General features: G+C 34.5%; 1 protein-coding gene across 3 annotated transcripts in view; it reads right to left on the bottom strand.

The window, feature by feature from the left end:
* LOC111506098 (dynein axonemal heavy chain 1) overlaps nucleotides 1–18,702 on the bottom strand; it is a 290,072-nt gene that overhangs the window by 214,434 nt on the left and 56,936 nt on the right. For all 3 annotated transcript variants that reach the window (XM_074181742.1, XM_074181740.1, XM_074181741.1), the window contains exons 15-18: nucleotides 6,756–7,016; nucleotides 4,968–5,159; nucleotides 4,719–4,896; nucleotides 3,586–3,718 (exon numbers count right to left, since the gene is read on the bottom strand). In XM_074181742.1, the coding sequence (XP_074037843.1) occupies nucleotides 3,586–3,718; nucleotides 4,719–4,896; nucleotides 4,968–5,159; nucleotides 6,756–7,016 (764 nt within the window). The remainder of the gene's footprint in view (nucleotides 1–3,585; nucleotides 3,719–4,718; nucleotides 4,897–4,967; nucleotides 5,160–6,755; nucleotides 7,017–18,702) is intronic.

Here is an 18,702-nt window from a genome sequence, read left to right as displayed (position 1 = left end):
TTCTAAAGGTGTTGAATGTAGATATCTCTGCATATATAGAGAAAATTGGGAAAAACTTTTTTCAGTTGTTAGGGACTTATAATGTCGTTTTTTCACGTGATATTGATTTTAGCAACTGCTGAGTGAAAAATAAAAATGATGTATTGAAAACTAGTTTTTAAGATGACAGTGTTTCAGATGAACTTCTTCAACTTAAAATCTTTTAATTTTTTTAGGACAAAACACAAGCACTACAGGAAAATCCTCAAGGCGCCCCAAGAGCGGTGCCTGTGCGAAAGTAGCGATTCACATTGCATTTGAATTGGTGGAGATTAAATTCATTCGGAAAAACGTTCGCAGGAAGTGTATTCCATATAAACGCAATTCTCCGAATGAAAGAGTTCTCAAACTTTGAAGTTCGAGGTGTACTGAGTTAAACCTCAAAACGATGAGCAGACACAACCTGTCGCGTATTTCTGATACACTTCCCTATAGTATCTACACGTTTCATCAACTATTTTGGTATCATCAACAGCTTATATCATCAAAGCAAAATATGTTCCTCCTGGTGTTACCAGGTTAAAATTATTTTTTATTGAATCTCATACAGAGATGAATATATACGGGATGTATTTTCAGAGTGCGGAAAAATGAGGATTCACATCACTATAAATATGAAAGTTGTGTCTGTTTACTCAGCCATTATTATGGAAAGTAAATTCATCAGGAAATAAAATGGAATCCAAACAAGGCCGATCCTCACTAAACTTATCCAGAACCCATAGACAAATCTCGATTCGTCGATGGAAATCTATTTCATATAATTCCTGGTGCATCTGAATATGGTGAGAGTGAAATTTGTATTTGCTCATCTGTGTATTTTACTCGACCTTATGTTGACTCGTGTGAGGTTTTTTGATTCTTCCCAAAAAAATTCATTTTCCTCATTTCCAATGATAAACTTTGGTCTATTTGCCTTTTCATACGCTACACTTCTAGTCCTACGAAATTCATGTCGCAATCGTTTGAAAAACTGGTTAAGGCTTTCGCGGCCGAGATTTTCAGTGTTACTCTCTTCATTCGGGTTTGAAGGCCGTCGTATAGTTTCAAAGAATCTTCCAGCGGGATGTTGGTGAACAAGGAGATAACGTCGAAACTGACCAGAATATTACTTGGTTCCAAGGTTATATTCTTAGTTTTTCCCACAAAGTCTGTCGAATCCTTGACGTACGAGGTTTTTTTTCCAACATGAATGAACATCGGAAAAACTGTAGGTCAAAAAAAACAAATCGGACCAGAACTTGCCATTAGCATCGCTTTAGGCTTTGCCAAACTAAGATTGAACACCTGAATGACAAGAAGATTCATGGACTTCTGGCATAATCATCCAGGATTGGCTCACTCCAAGGCGTTTATTCACCCTTCGAAGCTTGATACCAAACAGTTGTTGGACTACAGTAGGGATGAACTACGATGTCTAATAGGCCTTCTAACAGGTCACTGTCATTTGAATAATCATATGCAGAGACTCGGACTGTCGGAAAACAGTTTGTGTCGCCTCTGTTTGGAAAATGATGCAACAGAAGAGCACATAATTTGTTCCTGCCCCGCTGGATACCGAATCAGGTTTTCAGAGTTCGGCAGAGCCTTACTCTTACCATCTGACCTGGAAGATCACTCACCATACAAACTAATCGGCTTCGTTAGGAAGCTGGGTTTATTTGGTCGAGTGAGAATAGGCGGGAGCTACGATGAACCTAATAGATCCACTCACTTTGGACCTAACCTAACCTAACCTAAATGGATCACGCGCTTAGTGAAGGAGATCATACGATACTGTTTGAAGATTTGAAACTACTTGCCCCCGATCATGGATACCACAGTCGGCTTGTACGGAAAGCCATAGAAATCCATAAACATAAGGTAAACTTCAACAGAAAAGAGGAAGAGGTGACGCTTAATCCGATTTGGAATCTCATACTAAAAGATGTTAAAGTGCCAACGCATCAACAAGAGAGGCGGACTACCTGAGTCAACATAAATACAACCAACGAACAAGAAATCACCAGTCATCGGTGAATCATCAAGTTGAATAAACCTCTGAAGAAGCCAGCTACTTCTACTGGCGAAATGTTACGGTGCAGTTCCAAACTACGACGGCCTTCACACCCGAATGAAGATAGTAACACTGAGAATCGTTTGAAAACCAACTTGTTTGGATGATTCCGGTCTGGATACTCTTGGGGATCCACCTTCGAAATCAAAAGGCAAATCTCTAAACACTCACCAATGGCTAGACTAATATCTAGCCGCTCTTGAAAGGGATACGTTTTCATTTCCAACGGTAATAATTTAGTGAATGTTTCGAATAACGTAAATCACAAAAACTGTCGAAAAGTATTCTTTCGACAAGTTGATAGATCTTGATAGATCCCAAGAAACATACAATGTTCATAGCAGGGGGAAAAACAAGTTTATAATTTCAATTTGTATCATTAGTTAATTTCTATTCATAAACATCTAATGTTTCTTGGGATAATTGAGGCAATAATAACAATAATGATAATTTCAAGGATGAACGATTTTTTTTTATTTTGGGGTGAGAGGTGGACACCTTCACCAAGAGTTTTCACTATTTAGACAACCTCCACGGGCACCAGGTGAATACACTAGCTATTCAACCCTTAAATGCACAAATAATTGTCCCTCAAATGCAATGTCATACAGCTAACCGTGTAGTTTTGGGGCTGCCATCACAATGAAAGTCGAATCATTGCGGAAAACGAATTATTGCCGCCGCCGGAGGAAAACTCATAGCAGACTCCGGGGTTTAGTCCGCAGTACACCGTAATGCCACAGACCTGCAATCTAATGGTAGTATTGATGGATCTGCTTCGAAGTCGGTGGCGAATCCTTTGGGTGTATCTCAAACTTCAAATCTGAGTAATAATTTGATGAATAAGTGAGTGACACAAGACAAAAAAAATTTGAAACTACTATTTAAAAAAGCTAATTTCTGAAAAACGTCTTAGGTAAGGTACAGGGAACACCAAAATAAAATGAAAGCTAATTGTATTTTAGTTTGTTCAAACCAAAAAAATACATAATACATAATTTCGGACAAAGTTATCTTTGTCCGAAATTATGCAAAAGTGACAATGATTTTTGAATATATATTTAGAAGGGCCGTGTCGTATGGGGTGCCCCACCCTGTATTTTGATAGGTAATATATTATGTATGAGATTTAATTGAAAATATCTATCATATGGACAGTCTCTCTTCGGATCATGAACTATAATGGTGATGTGCAATCTGTGGGTTACCTCAATAAATGGAATGACATTTAATCAAAAATCAAACTTACTAATAGCCATGTACATTTTTCCAATTCTGATACTTTTTATATCGTTATCGATGTATTGTAATTGTTGTAATTGTTGTTGTTTCATTGCTCATTTTTTATTTATATTTTCATGAAGACGCTAACTTGATCGAAGAAACGCGCAGTTCAGTGGCATGAGTTACAGAATTATATTTTAGCTCTCGTAAAAAAAATCATTGTCTTAATAATATATATCTGTCTTAGTCAAAAATAAAGAATTTACATTGGGGCACTCGGTAGCATTTCTCATTATCCGCCTCCATGTCCGTTCCATTGAATTGTATTTTTTACTTTCGACAGGTAACTGCATTGTTATATCTTCACTAGTGAATATTGGTTCCAAGTACATCCATTGTCTGAAAAAATACATTGATAGCATTCGTGGAATAATAGCTTGTTCAAGGTTGGTACTTATTTGTCAAATGGCAAAATACAAAATTTTAACGGGAAGAAACGCATTAAAGTGCTTGAAAGAAGATTCATTTCTGGTTTTCTATAAAAGTCACTATAATCAGAATGACATGTTCGTGGTACCTTGTATCAAAATTTCTACCACGAACATGTCATTTTGGATAAAAAATCATTAATGTACGAACATCTTCAAAATTCGAAACATAAAATAGATAAAGATAATTTAAAGATCCTACATACATGCGAAAAAGGGAAAATGATGAATCTGTTGGAATCTATGGAAATAAACAGGTCAAAGAAAGATCCCAATTCTATTGTCCTCAACGAACAACTTGAATTAAACAATAGTCCTCTCCTGAACCTATAGTCCAGATCCCAAAACCTACATTATATTGAAAGCTTTGTTATGTTCATGGATTTTACAGGTATATGAAACGCAGGTACCGGATATCAGGTATATCAGATATATCAGGTATATCAAATCATTTATGCCTGAATAATATAGGTATAAATTACTGGGATTTAAATGTAATCAGTTAGTTTTGAAAATGGTATAATAGCCGAAACCGGTCAACAATAAAGAAATATAGAGGAAAATAGACAAAAGTGTGTTTTTGTAGTGTATCCTCAGAAAACAATAATTATTTATCTTCCATAACATATCAAAATTATTGAGTATGGTTCCTAAAACACTATTTGTGGATTGATCCAAATACTAATGAAATTCGTCACGTCACAATTGATTCATGACAACCAGCGGCGGCCAGCGTAATTTTTTTTCAGCGGATGACTTGCAACCACATTATCATGATGGCTTTGAAAAGCGTGTTTTTAAATGTTGTATTGAAACGCTCTAAAACGTACTTTAAATGAACAAAATAGGGTACCAATGAAAAGTTGAGATTTTATTTCCATAACAAATCCATTTACTGTATATTTACTTACTTTTGAACGTCCATCCATTCTTCAATAACATAAGCGGTAGTCTTCAATTTTTCCTCCCATGCGTCTAATTTATCTTCGAATGGGCCCTTGAAGGGACTGAAAGACAATTGCTGAGTGAGAACTATGTGGTCATCCAACATTTGCTGATTCTCGTCGGAAATCTTCATGATATATGTTCCTAAATAAAAAATTATAGATGCGATTTACTGGCTCTATATTTCAAGGAGCCTATATTTTCGAAACACTCACCAGTATTTTTATAAGGCGAAAGCTCCATAAGATTATTTTCCCATTCTGATATCATCTTGTCTAATGTTTGTTCTATAGAAAATTCTTTAGTTGCTGTTTCGGCTATTTTGGTCATTTCGTCAGAAAAACTCTCTACTCCCAGTTTGAGACAGTCGTGAAAAGTTATGACAGGAGTCCATTGTAATGATATCCCTTGAATATATAAGAGTGTGACTGAATGTGAACGAAAAATTATAATGAAAACAATAATAGTCTTCATTTACAAATGGTATTGAAATAGGCAATTTCAAGTTTGAAGCTATTTATCAACTTCGTTTTATGATATACTTCATATAAGTATTCCGATTTGAACATTACTAATAAGGATAACAAAGATATTTTTGTAGAATTAGAGTCCAAAACTCTCAAAATATTATCGTGAGTCATCCCATTTGTTGAGGCAGTTGGGTTGTTCTTCAATTTCAATACCTTCGCGGAATATCCCGGTCTGGAGAATTTTTTCGGTGGCAATAGTTTTGGTGTTTCCGAAGATGGTGATTGGATGATGTTTGGAAAGGGATGAGGCTGGATCTGATTAACGGACAGCAGGTTCATTTTCATACACACTGTTGGAGACTCGTCTGTTGATGTGGCCAAAGTAAGTTCTGAAGCAAGCGGATCATGATATTTTGTATAAGCCTTTGGTCCTCTATGTGTATCGTATTCTTAGATGTTCGTAGAGTGGAAATTTGGTTTACTTTGTTTGGTGAACCATGAATATAAGGAATAAAGGCTTTTGGTTGGCCACTCTGTTCATCGGACGGTTTGGGTAGCCCATAAATTCAACCAGGCAATTGACAATGATGGTAGATAATACACGAAGTGGTCGACCTACAGTAACCCATGACGAAGATTTGAGGATTCTGATGGAGACTGATTCATCACAAACGGTGCGTGGGATGGCGGAAGAACTGGGCGTCAGCTCCCATGCAGTTTTTGATGGTTTAAAACGTATTTGAAAGGTTAAAAAACTCAAAAAATGGGTGCCCCACTTTCTGCAAGAGAAACAAATCATTATAGCATACTGTGAGGAAGTCGACAAAATGTACCGAAATTTGTATCATCAGCAGTCAGCACTAGTCAACAGAAGGGGTCCGATCCTGCTCCACGCCTGTCAATAAATAACCGTACAAAAATTGAGCGAATTGAAGGTCGAAGTTCTACCTCATCCACCATGCTCCCCAGACCTCCTGTCAACCACTTGAATGATTTTCTCACCGGTAGAACCTTCGCCAATCAGGACCACGCAAAAACGGCCTAACAGAGTCATTCGACTTGTGTTACGTTGGAAAAAGTGCACTGATTCAAATGACCCTTATTTCGATCACTGATATAACATAGTTTAAAGTGGACTCATAAAAACGGACAAAAGTTTTAAACCAACATACCTTCATTGTAGGTTCCGCTAAATGTCCTCTGAAAACTTACTATCTCGGCTAATACCACGTTGGACATTTGATTATATCCGAGATACCTCACAGAGGTAAGTCTCGCAGTCTGTATGTGATCTCGAATGATTTCAGCATAGTCCTACTGCTATATGAACGAAAAAAATCTGCGAGATTAACGGCTATGAGATGTACGTCAGATATAATTCAATATCCAGCGTGATACTAGCCGGGGAAGTAATTGTTTCCCGGCATTTACCAGAACCTATGGTGTAAGTAGTTGGAAGAGATGAATATTTCGGGATTTCATTTCTAAATGGTCACATTCTCAAACAACAATTATTGTAGGCTCGTTATATACCTGTTTGTGATTCGAACGTATCCCAATGTCTCTGTTTCATTCCGGGATTCCTCAAGGCCTGCAGCAAAGGTATCATTGGCTTGAAATCGTCTATTTGGTTTTTGATCTCGATGGCAACGTTCTGTACGGCTTCGATGTCGCTGAAAATCTTGATCGATTTCACCATCATTTTGTACATGTCGGTGACGGTGCCTTCGATAGCGTCTGCATCGATGTTCAGTATTGGATTGTCCATCCACATTTCGTGAGCTCTCAGCCAGTCTGGTGGACAATGCATTTATTATTGATTGATTAATCATTTATTTCCCAATAAAGATACAAATTGTTCACAGGAGGGATGGATATCAGTTTTCATTTTCCGGAGAAACTACAACATTTTCAACAAATATTCATTCATAAATTATCGACTTCAAAGCTATTGGATTGGCCAGAATTGGTCTAATTAGTAACAAAAACGAACAGATATCTGCTCAAAAAATTTTAATTTTTTATAGTCAACTGATTAATTAATGAAGAAAAGAGAAATGAAACTGTCTATGTTTTTACCACTTTTATTTGTAACTAACGTTACTGCAGTTTCGTCCTATAAGGACATTTTTCATAATATATAAGCCTTTTTGAAACTTATACAATATATAAGTTTGAAAATGTCCTTATAGGACGAAACTGCAGTGACGTTAGTTACAAATAAAATTGGTAAAAAACATAGAAAGTTTAATTTCTCTTTTCTTCGTTATGATTTCCTACCACGTAGTAACGGCTATATTCATCAATTAATTGATTAAATAATCTTCATCTTCATCACGAACGAGTCTCTGTGATCAGCTGTGATGGCGTCATGGCAACAGAATTCAGAGTGGGGACGGAGTGAGAGAGTAATAGATAGAGAAGAAGTGAATAGACAATAGAGGAATAGAAACTCGGAGAGGGAAATATAGATATCACACAGCTGCACGCATTAAACTTTATCGACGAATTTTTGTTATTTCGGCTTGCGGAAATCGTCAGATTACATATTTTTCGTTATCCTCGAATTATTTCCTTCAAAATGAAAAAAAATTAGCTACGCTCAAGAATGTTGAATGTTGAAATTTTTTTTACAACTTTGCTATCCTCCCCTTTCTTAACGTCACTCTCAAATTGTCAGATTACTGGAATATACACTTTTCAGCAGGTAATTAACTCACCCTACCTTAATCTGACACGCTCGAGAATTTCTGATGATCAATTTTTTTTACTAATCTGATCCTTTATCCCTCACAGGTGGCCTTATATATGGGGCTCATATTTGGTGGAGGTACTTAACCGGGTACAAGGTATCCCCCTGTATATTAATCTGCCGCGCTTCAGTAAATCCCGAAATCCCCGCTTAGGCTCCCCTATTATAGTAACATATTACTCTAAAGCCATAATGGTGAAGCTTCGCAAGCTATAATTATACTTATGATGAAATTAGTGAACCGAATTGGTGTAGAGAAGTCGTATGGTGTATGCTGTCAAAAAATAAGGTGAATTTCTGTTTTTCCCAATAACTATTTATATATTTACATTTTCTACTGTTTCCCCTTCAAAGTAGTCCCCTCCAGGTATAATATTCTTGTACCAGGGTTTTTTTCCATCCTCGGAGCAGTTCTGCACTTTTTGGTATGTCCTTGAACTCTCTCAGCGATTCTTTTTTTATCCCCTCAATCGTCGCGAAACCTCATCCTTCCATGGATCTCTTCAATCTTGGGAATAGGAAAAAGTCGCAGGGGATTAAATCTGGTGGAAATCGGTGGCCAACAAATTATAAACAAGCAATGACGAGTGAGCAGGTGCATTATCGTTATGCAAAAGCATAATGAATTGTCCCATAACTTTAAGAAAATACTCCTTTTTGATCGTACAAACTCCTGATGCACTACGCTACGGTAATCAAAGAAAACAGTGAGCAAAACCATGACATTTGATCGAATTTGTCGGGCTTTTTCTGGTCTTGGGTCTCCTGGACTTTGGTTCCGATGTCATAGCCATATACACATATAATTCGTCATCAGTTATGATACTTTAAAGCAAATCTGGAAGCTGATACGAAGGTGGTTTTTAGTCAAAACTCAGCTAATTTGAAACGCACTTTGCTGCCACACGCTTCATGCCCACTATGCCGACATCCTCAGCAACTTTTATTTTAGTGATTCGATGAATATCCATAACAATTGTCTTCCCTTCCTCAACATTCTCATCTGTTATTGATGTGATGGGGAGTCCAGAGCGAGCGCCGTCATTCACATCTCCACCTTCTGTGAAAAGCTGGTTTCACTTGTAAACAGAGTACAGTCACCGTATACCACTGTCAAGACGTCAAGTGTTTTTGAGCACCTAATTCCATTTTTACACAACATTTGATGCAAATTCTTTGATACATTTTTTTAATAGCACAAAATTGCTGAATTGCTTTTCACCAAAAAAATAATTGAATTACGTAGCCCGCGAAATTTGAACATTAACCTTGTTTTTTGAACAGATTTTCAATTGATTCTAAGAAATGTGGAGGAAAAATGCATTTCAAGGCCTATTTCTTCAACTCATATGTTAATTAAATATTATAATAGTAAATGAATGAATTAGTGATAACATTAGCTTTAGATGCTTTGAAGAAATATAGTTTTTTATTTCAATGATTTTATCCCAATAATTGGTGGTAACTTTTTCGAATTACATTCATTTGGAAAATCATCAAAAGAGTTTTAGGCCAGGCGTACTATATTTTTTTGAGGAAAAAATCCCTTACAGGGCAGACTCAACGGGTATGGGTTGGAAAGGTAGTCAGTAATATTGGGACAAAAATTCAATAGCTGAATGTTTGCAGGGGCGAAGGGGTGGACGTGAAAAGGGGTGAAAAACGGTTTTTTCGCGGTTTGCGGACAAAATAATTATTTTAGAGAAAAAAGTTGAATAGGAAAGTTGTAAATAATAAAAAAATCTATAACTTTTGTATTCATACTTTTTTCACATAACCTCAAAATTTTCGAGTAAAACGCGAAAAACCACTTTTTTCGGTTTTTATTTTTCATTTCACGAAAAAAAGCGTATCACTATGAAAATTTGAGCAATTGTACTATTTTTTATCCAAAATGAGAAGCAATTTTTTTTGTGATAAGTTAATTAGTTTCAGAGAAATTCGCGTTTTTCGAAAAAAAAAAGCATTCTTTTCAAGTTAGTCAAAAAGGTTTTTTTTTTGACCTAGACAACTTTTACACCGCTCATTTTTTTCGTAATTACATCAGCTTTCAGATAAAACATCAGATTAAAACATACTACTTTAAGCACAAAAATTGTGCTTTTTTCGTTATTTGTTTCATATTATGTAATTAAACGGTTTTTAAACTAAAATACAGTTGAAAAATTTTCATTATAGAATATTTAGGATGCTTTGAATTGATTATCAAGATTTTATAGTGACAAATTGAACAAATGAAGCTTCAAATAAAATGTTTATTTAACAAAGATGCAGGTAACAATACATTATACATAAGATAATGAAATAAAAAATTGTCTTAATTTAATTAATTCTCGCTCTTTTACTTTGCGGCCCTGGTTGTTGATCTTGTTGTTGTTGTTCTTCTTCTTCTTCTTCTCCTCCTTCGTCTTGTACATTTTTATCGGATTCTTCTTGAAGATCAAGTTGCTCAGCAAAAACATCATCCGTGTCGTCAACTTGGGCACTTTGCATCTCGATATTAGAACACTCATTCGAATCGCAACAGTTTCTGCACATCTGCGAGCATTTTAAACCATGCCTCCGGCAACTGCAGCGCAAAGTATTACAGCCTTTTTCACAGCTGCAATGAATTTTTTCAAGCAAACTGTCAGGAATCAATTGTTCATCGGTGTAGTTTGGCATGAGGATGCCGTCGCTAGACATCTTCCAACCCTAATCCGTTGCATTAAATGAATTTCCAAACCATGAGTGACGCTGGTGATACACACGTAAAATGTGCTGCTTTGCAGCTCCTTCCGTCGGTGGTAATTTTTCCAATTTGAATGTAGATTTGATCGATGCTGTTTGATACAGATCAAATCTTATTTCGTTCAACGACATACTTTTTTTTGCTGTAATCAATTTGCAGCCATTTTTTATCAACAAATCTTTATCAGTATTTACATTATAAAAAATATCAGCCAAATCCATATATATATATATATATATATATATATATATATATATATATATATATATATAAATATATATAAATCGGTTTAATTCGTGAGGTTTGACCAATATTGGTCAAACCGAACCTAACCTAACCTTAATCTATCTAATCTAATCTAAATCTAATCTAGGCAGCTATAGCTACCTACGTGGTCATGTTAGATGTAGCCTGGGAATTCTAGGTCTTCTAACTGGAACCACAAATGTGTTGTTGACTCCGTGCATATGTGTTGTTTCCTGCTTTCGGCAAACAAGTGTTGCCCACCTTTACACTTGGCTGCATCGCGCTGAGGCTGATAGCCAGAAACACGTGTCCGCGGTTTGCCCCCCTTTTTGGAGTGTCCACTAATTGTTTCATTTTTGATTTATAGATCATACACACTCGATAAAATCTTTGTCTGTATATATATATATATATATATATATATATATATATATATATATATATTTGTTCATTGCATATTGGTGAGCCCGGTTTATGAACGGGGCGTTGGTCCACCCAGCACTTCCCGAATATATTTAGGTATATACTTTTCGGAATACTCTTCAGTGGTATGATTTTATTAATAGGCCCATCAGAGGGGTAGATTTTTTCTGAAAATAAAAATTTTACATATCCTTTAAACCTTTGTCAGCCCCATGCTGTTGGTCAGCCCATAGTTATACAAATCGCTATATGAAGAGCATCTTGGTCAGCCCTACAATGCTGCCACATCGAAGGGCTGACCAGGAACGCGATCCATTTCAGTGTATCATTGGATTTCATCGTGAGGGTATCAAGTGTTTTTAAAATCCTGGCAAATCCAGTTTTTCAGAGGTGAACTATGTGTTAGTTTACCGGAAAAAATATATTAGGAAAAGAAAAAGATGCCGTTACTATTGACTATTTATGTTTCATATAGTTTCTGTATTATGTATGATTGATTACTTGTTTATTTTGTGGTAATTCATGATCACTTTATTGAAATGAATAAAAACACTTTTGTCTAAGTACCACTAGTTGATTTTATGTATACGACCAGTTTCGGGTTTGACCCCGCATTATTAAGTATTTTTTCAATACTTCAAATCAAATCAAAAATCTTTATTTCCGTAGACCTAGGGACGGCATGGAAAAAGTCACATAACTCAGTACAATTACAATGAGGTCACAATCATAAAACAACATAATTATATGATATATTACATAACATTCAGACCATAAAAGGGGTACAAAAATTAAAATTTGAAATTCCAAATCAGACTGAAAAAATTCATCAAGCGAATAAAATACCTTTTCACATAATACTTTCCGAACTTTTTGTTTAGAGAGCTTTACACTAGTTATTTTTTAATAGATATTGGGAGCTTGTTGTACAGTTTTTTTGACATGATATGAGGTCCATTAGTCACCTTGGCTAACTTATGACTAGGAATTAAAATGTTATAGTTTTTTCTCAGGGTGAAGCCCGAAAGAAGACATGTATCATCTCTGTTCTAAAACTTGGAGCAATTTGATTTAACGTAGATTACGCAATTAAAAATATACATGCAAGTAACAGTTAATATATTCAACTTTGAAAATAGTGGTTTACAGGAATCGAGTTTTTTTTTTAAAACAAATTGTTCTAATATTTTTTTTCTGGAAAATTAATAAGACACTGATTCTATTGCAGTTGCCAAAACAAATAATACAGTAATTGAGGGCAGAGTAAATATATGCATAAAAGTAACTTTTAAGAATTTCAATAGACACAAAATTACGCAGATTCCATATAACGAAACAATGTGTCGCTAATTTCTTCAGTATGAAATCAACATGATGATTCCAATCGAGTTGGGAATCAATAAAAACTCTTAAAAAATTTTTATAGTTTACCTGTTCAATATTTTTAATCTCAGACCTAACCAATACACTACAATCAGTTTCCTGAATTGTAAAGAAAATGGTGTTGGTTTTAAGATTATTTAGAGTCAAGCCATTCTTAGAACAATAAATTTTGCATGTTGAATACAGCATCATTTGCTCTTACTGATAATGTTTCACATTCCGAACCACTGACAGTAAAAGATGTGTCATCAGCAAATTGTATAGAGCACTGTGAATGATTAATTTTTGAAAGGTCATTAACAAATAAAATATATAGTGTAGGCCCCAAAACACTACCTTGGGGCACACCTGTAACAACGTTTCGAAATTCAGAGAAAAATGACCCAGTCTGAAGCCTAACTTTAACAACCTGTGTACGACCAGTTGAATAGGTTTCAATCCATTTCAGACTTGGACCACGAACGCCCATGCCAAACAGTTCATCAAGAAGACGACCATGATGACTGATATCAAACGCTCGTGTCAAGTCGAAAAGAACACTAAGTGATTTTTCATCGTTGTCGAAGTTTGATAATACATGACTATGTAGAGAAAGGATGGCATCCTGGGTTGACAAGCCCACTTGAAACCCATATTGGTTGTCAGATACGATATTGTATTTATTTAAAAAGGACACAAGTTTTGATATGATTCTTCAAATATTTTCGAAAATGGAGATAGTAAAGCAATACCTCTGTAGTTCGATATTACATGCTTATCGCTTTTTTTATAGACTGGGACGACCATTGCTTGCTTAAGTCGGGAAGGAAAAATACCTTCAGAGAAAGATAAATTGATTAGATAAATCAGAGGTTCCATTATTTCCAAAGCAGCCTTCATCAAAACATTGCCTGGCAATTCATCAACCCCACTGGAATTTTTCGAACATGCGAATTTAATTATTTCCACGAGTTCAGTTTCATCTATTGGATAGAGGAAAAGACTCTCAGTTTTTACACAACGATTTTCAATGCCACCAGGTGCAGTATTTTTTACTTATGACTCCACTGAATCGACAAAATAACTACTGAATGCTTGAGATATACCGGGACCATCGTCAACAAGTACACCATCGCCAATGTCTTAGATGAATCGTTTATAATAGTATTTTTCCTTATGATAGACCAGGCAGCTTATGTTGAGCCTTGAGGAATTGATTATTAAAGTATTGACTTTTTGAGAGCACAATTTTTTGTCTATGATTTTTTAAGAGTTGCTTATATTGACCCAATAAATGTACATTGGTTTGGCTCTTGTTCAAATTATAAATATCTCTGAGTAATATACCTTCTTCAACGATATCTTTAGTAATCCATGGTTTGTGTCTACTTGAATTTTGATTTTGTTTAATTTTTTGAAACTGTTTAGGAAAGGATATATCAAAAGCTTGAAGAAAAACATCATGAAAATGGGAAAATTTAGTATCGAAGTCAAATTCAGTGAAGTATAGAAAATTGCACTTTTCATCCGATAATAAATTTATGAAATGGAGGATATTATGATCATCAAAATTTCTCTTAAAAAAATAATGGTATATATCAGCGGCGACGAAATTTATAGGTAAGGTAATACTTGGTAATGGGGTCAAACCCGAAAACGGTCATATAAATAAAATCAAATATAGGTAATTAGACAAAAGTGTTTTTATTCATTTCATCAAAGTTTCAGTATTCCTACGAAATCTGCAATTGTTTGACACGCGTTAACTATTTTGGCGCGAAACTCTTTGAGAACCGTTACGATCTTTGCAATGGTCCTAATGCTATTTTGTTAATTGGCTTGCCAATATTTTGGTATACCTAGAGAATAATTAGAGAATATATATATAGGTATATGACGATTACAAATAAATATCATAGAATCTACTTAATTTTAAGTAATTCACTGTTTTCCAATTCCTAACTCAAATGAAATATTAATTTCCTGTGTTTTCATTTTTAGTTCGAATGGATGTTCCAAATTTGGTATATCGATTTGATGTGAATGTGTGTAGAAAGTAGCAAGTATTAGAATAAATATGATACTTCACGGAAGCTCATCAATTTTTTTTTATCAAATAGACGTTACAGTTTGTTCAGGACTGTTGTATTAAATATTCATTATGCATGTATTTCTTCAAGCATTACGATATCCATTTATCACTAGTGAATAATGAAATCATTACAGAAAAGCAAGTAGGCAAGTTCGTTGAATATGTCAATTCCATCCACCCGTCAATAAAATTTACCACTGAGAGGAAGGTAAATAATTCATTAAATTACCTTGACTCAACCATTACAAAAAATAACAATGAACATGAATTTGCAATTTTCCACAAACCATCTTACACGGACATTATCATACATAATTCCTCTACGCACTCTTACCAGCATAAAGTTGCTGCATTCAATAATATTCTTCATAGACTATTGAATAATTTCCAGAGAGAGCTGAGTTTGATCAAACAAAAACTACAAAAGCAAGCCATAGACCATATCTACCCAAATTCAAGATGCGATAACGTCAGTTATGAGTCATTGTCATTTTTGGCTGAACCAACCAATAATATTTTTTTGAAGAAAGACTGCGTAAACTTAGCTCACAGAAATAGTGATAGTCCGAATAATAGTGTAAGTGCATTTATTAAAAACAATAAAGACAAAACTTCGGTATCGGATAGATCAGGAGTATATCAGCTGCGTTGTGGCTCTTGCCCAAAACTGTATAATGGCCAAACAGGGAGATTATTTTCCAAAGAATTAAAAAATTGAAAGCTTAGATGTAATTTTGTGAATAGAAAGACCAATTTCACATTTGCAAACCACCTTTTAGCAGAAGTACATGAGTTCAGTCATGAATATGACATGTTATATTTAGAAGAGAAGAGTTTGAAATTCAATCTTCTAAAATGTCAAGCAATCAATAGATTCAAGAATTCGGGTAACTAACTAAATGATCAATTAGAATTGAATAACCGTTACTGAATATTTTTCAAATGTGGGGACTGGGACATAAGCTCAGGTCATTTAATCCATTACAAACTCAAGTACTTGAAATGTAGGTACTTTGAATTTTAAAATTAGGTATACCAAGCATTAAATTTGTAAAATATAGTAGATAAAGATACGCCCGAAGAAGCCATTGTATGGCGAAACACGTGTCGCGTTTTTATAAAACTGTTTAGTGGAACATTTTTGGCTGTGAGTTTTAGAAAGTATTTTGAAGTGTTTTGTGTGAGAAACTTTGCCAAAAATCCGACAGATATAATTCAACGCGACAAAAGTTGTTTTCTGTTAGGAACTTGACAATAGAAATAATTGTTGTATACGTTTTTGTGAGAGATTGTATCAATTAATCTAAAAAGTCGTTCACTTATACTTCAAGGTCCTTCTTCACAGTAAATTAGAAATCAACCCTGAAAAATCGTCGTTGAATTCCTGATAAAATCACTTATCCAATAGATGGCATATATGGGGTTATTTTGTTTGATATTTTGAAGAGGAGTGTGTACGCATCTTAGCGATACCTTATATTATTTCACAAAAATTATGTGTTTCGGGAAATTTACATTACTGTCTTATATATGGAGATATTGAACGTGGCTCCTTTTGAAAAAAATTCCCTATATGCAATCAATTATTTATATTTTGAGCTGTTTTGGAATCATCCGTATCTCTGAGTATAGGTTGGAAATGAGTCAAATCACTTTTCAGTATCGTCCTTCCATTTTTTATTTTTATCATTCATTTTTGGATCCATTTTCAACCCGTTTGATATATTGTTAGAGTTTTTCAACACACTGATCTCATTTCAGATCATTAGACACGCACAGTTTTGAAAACAATAAAACCTTCTCAAAAACAAACTTGGTCTAAGGAGCAAAACGAAATATAGTCAAAAAGTTTTTCGCTCCGAAAAAAAAGAAGTGCTAGAATTGAATTAGTTCTTGTTTGTATCTAAAATATAAGGAAAAGAAATATTCATCATTATTAAAAAATAGAAACTGGGCTGCAATCAAAGAATACGTTTACTGTTGTTATAGAAAGAAGAAATAATATTAATAATTTTCATTTGATATTTTTTTACCCATGTTGTAGTTTCATTTCATTAGAAATTATGTTATTTTTTCATACTACGTGTTTATTAGTTTACCGAACAATTTTTGTCAGCAGTTCTCAAATTGAAGAATAATACTCCATTCTAATAAATGTTTATTCAACCTGATCAAATTTTTTCTGTGCTGAAATATTCCAAGTCTTTTTTATTTTGATTGAAATGTTTGCTGCAGGTTATAATCGATGATGATATGACGTATTCATCGTCATGAACAGTCAACATAATAAAAAAACATTGGTTTAATCTCCACTTCATTATGTTCAACCTGAACAACATCATACCTCCAAAAACTGAAAGGGAGTTTTCGAAAAAACTATTGCTAAGAAAAAGAGAATTGAAACTTATTACTAATATCTGTTTCACAAATTATATCTTACCTTATGCTAGTCACTCAGAATTTCGTTTCGTCATAGAAAACATACTTAGTGCGATTTTTACCTAATTTTTGAACTAAATTATATATCGGAAATCCGTAGTGCTGCTGCGGATTTTTATATAGAATTTATTGAAACTGTAGACATTCTGGATATTCACTATTCATTTCTCAATGAATTCATTACCAGATCATTCATCACATTTTAGATTTTTCGTTTGTGAAAAAAATGTCATTTTTCATCTACTCATTTCTACTCAGTCACACTTCGATTATTTTTGTGCAGTCAGGTTTTCAAATCTACAATTTCAAAGTCAAATCCGAAGTTTCCTGCTTAATGTCTAAAATTGATTTACACAACGCGATTTCTGTTGAGGCGTCCATGCCAAATAATTAGAATTTGAAAATCTACATTTGAAAATACAAACAGGAAACGGTTTAAAATATGTCTGTCGCACCCCTACGAATGACAACCCTCAGAAGTATAAACTTCTACTAGCTATAGATTAACGAGGTTTTACATTTTAACGTGTGATTCCGAACACTATATTGATATTTTCAACTTATAACATATTCAAATTTTTGTATCTAAGATAGCGCAGAAGTTAAAATTGATTCGACAAGCTAAATGGAATAACGCACTGTTAGTAATTATATTATTATTATCCTAACTAGAACGGAAACAGTACATTTCCGTACTCGACACCGTTATCCGAAAAAGCTGATTTCGGGTAAGTAGTCGAATGTGGGAAAGTATGAGTTCAGATCAAGCATTTTTCTACAAGTGAATATGTTACGAAGCTCTGATAAAACTTTTATATGCGAAACAATTCCTGATCTAAATTGCTTGTAGATATAGGGTGATGCACGCACACGAACGCTTGTACAAAAAACATACAAAACAGGAACTTTTTCATAAAATTCTACATCCCTTAAAAAATTTTCCATCTCTATTATCGAATTTCTGCACCACGACAATCTAGTTAGAATCATGAAATGCAAGTGCAGCGTTGCCCGATTGTGGGCTGACCAACATGCTATCCATTTAAAGTGTTCGTATAAACCTGGGCTCACAAAGACACTATTCACATCAGGTGTATACAATTACACAGCTACGCCTCCTGGCGAAGTTTTGTGAAAGTAGGTGGTGTATCAGCTATGTGTATATGGTGTAATGGTCGGCCCAACCGAAAATTTGCTAAACGTCATTTCACATGATAACATGTCCAAAAAACACTATATACAGTGGGATACGTTGGTGAGCCCGAAACCGGGACGACCGACGTTTCCGAGGGCTGACCAGAGTTCACATCGTATATTCTACGGGCTGACAAATGACCGTTTACATATATATATATATATATATATATATATATATATGAATATACATATATATATATATATATATATATATGATATAATACATAATTATTATATA

This window comes from Leptinotarsa decemlineata, unplaced genomic scaffold (genome assembly GCF_025532065.1).
Source record: "Leptinotarsa decemlineata unplaced genomic scaffold, Ldec_3_MD MMD2_tig00026314_RagTag_RagTag, whole genome shotgun sequence".
In the NCBI taxonomy this organism is placed as follows: domain Eukaryota; kingdom Metazoa; phylum Arthropoda; class Insecta; order Coleoptera; family Chrysomelidae; genus Leptinotarsa; species Leptinotarsa decemlineata.
The sequence above is the reverse complement of the archived record's forward strand: the minus strand, read 5'-3'. Positions and strand labels throughout refer to the sequence as shown.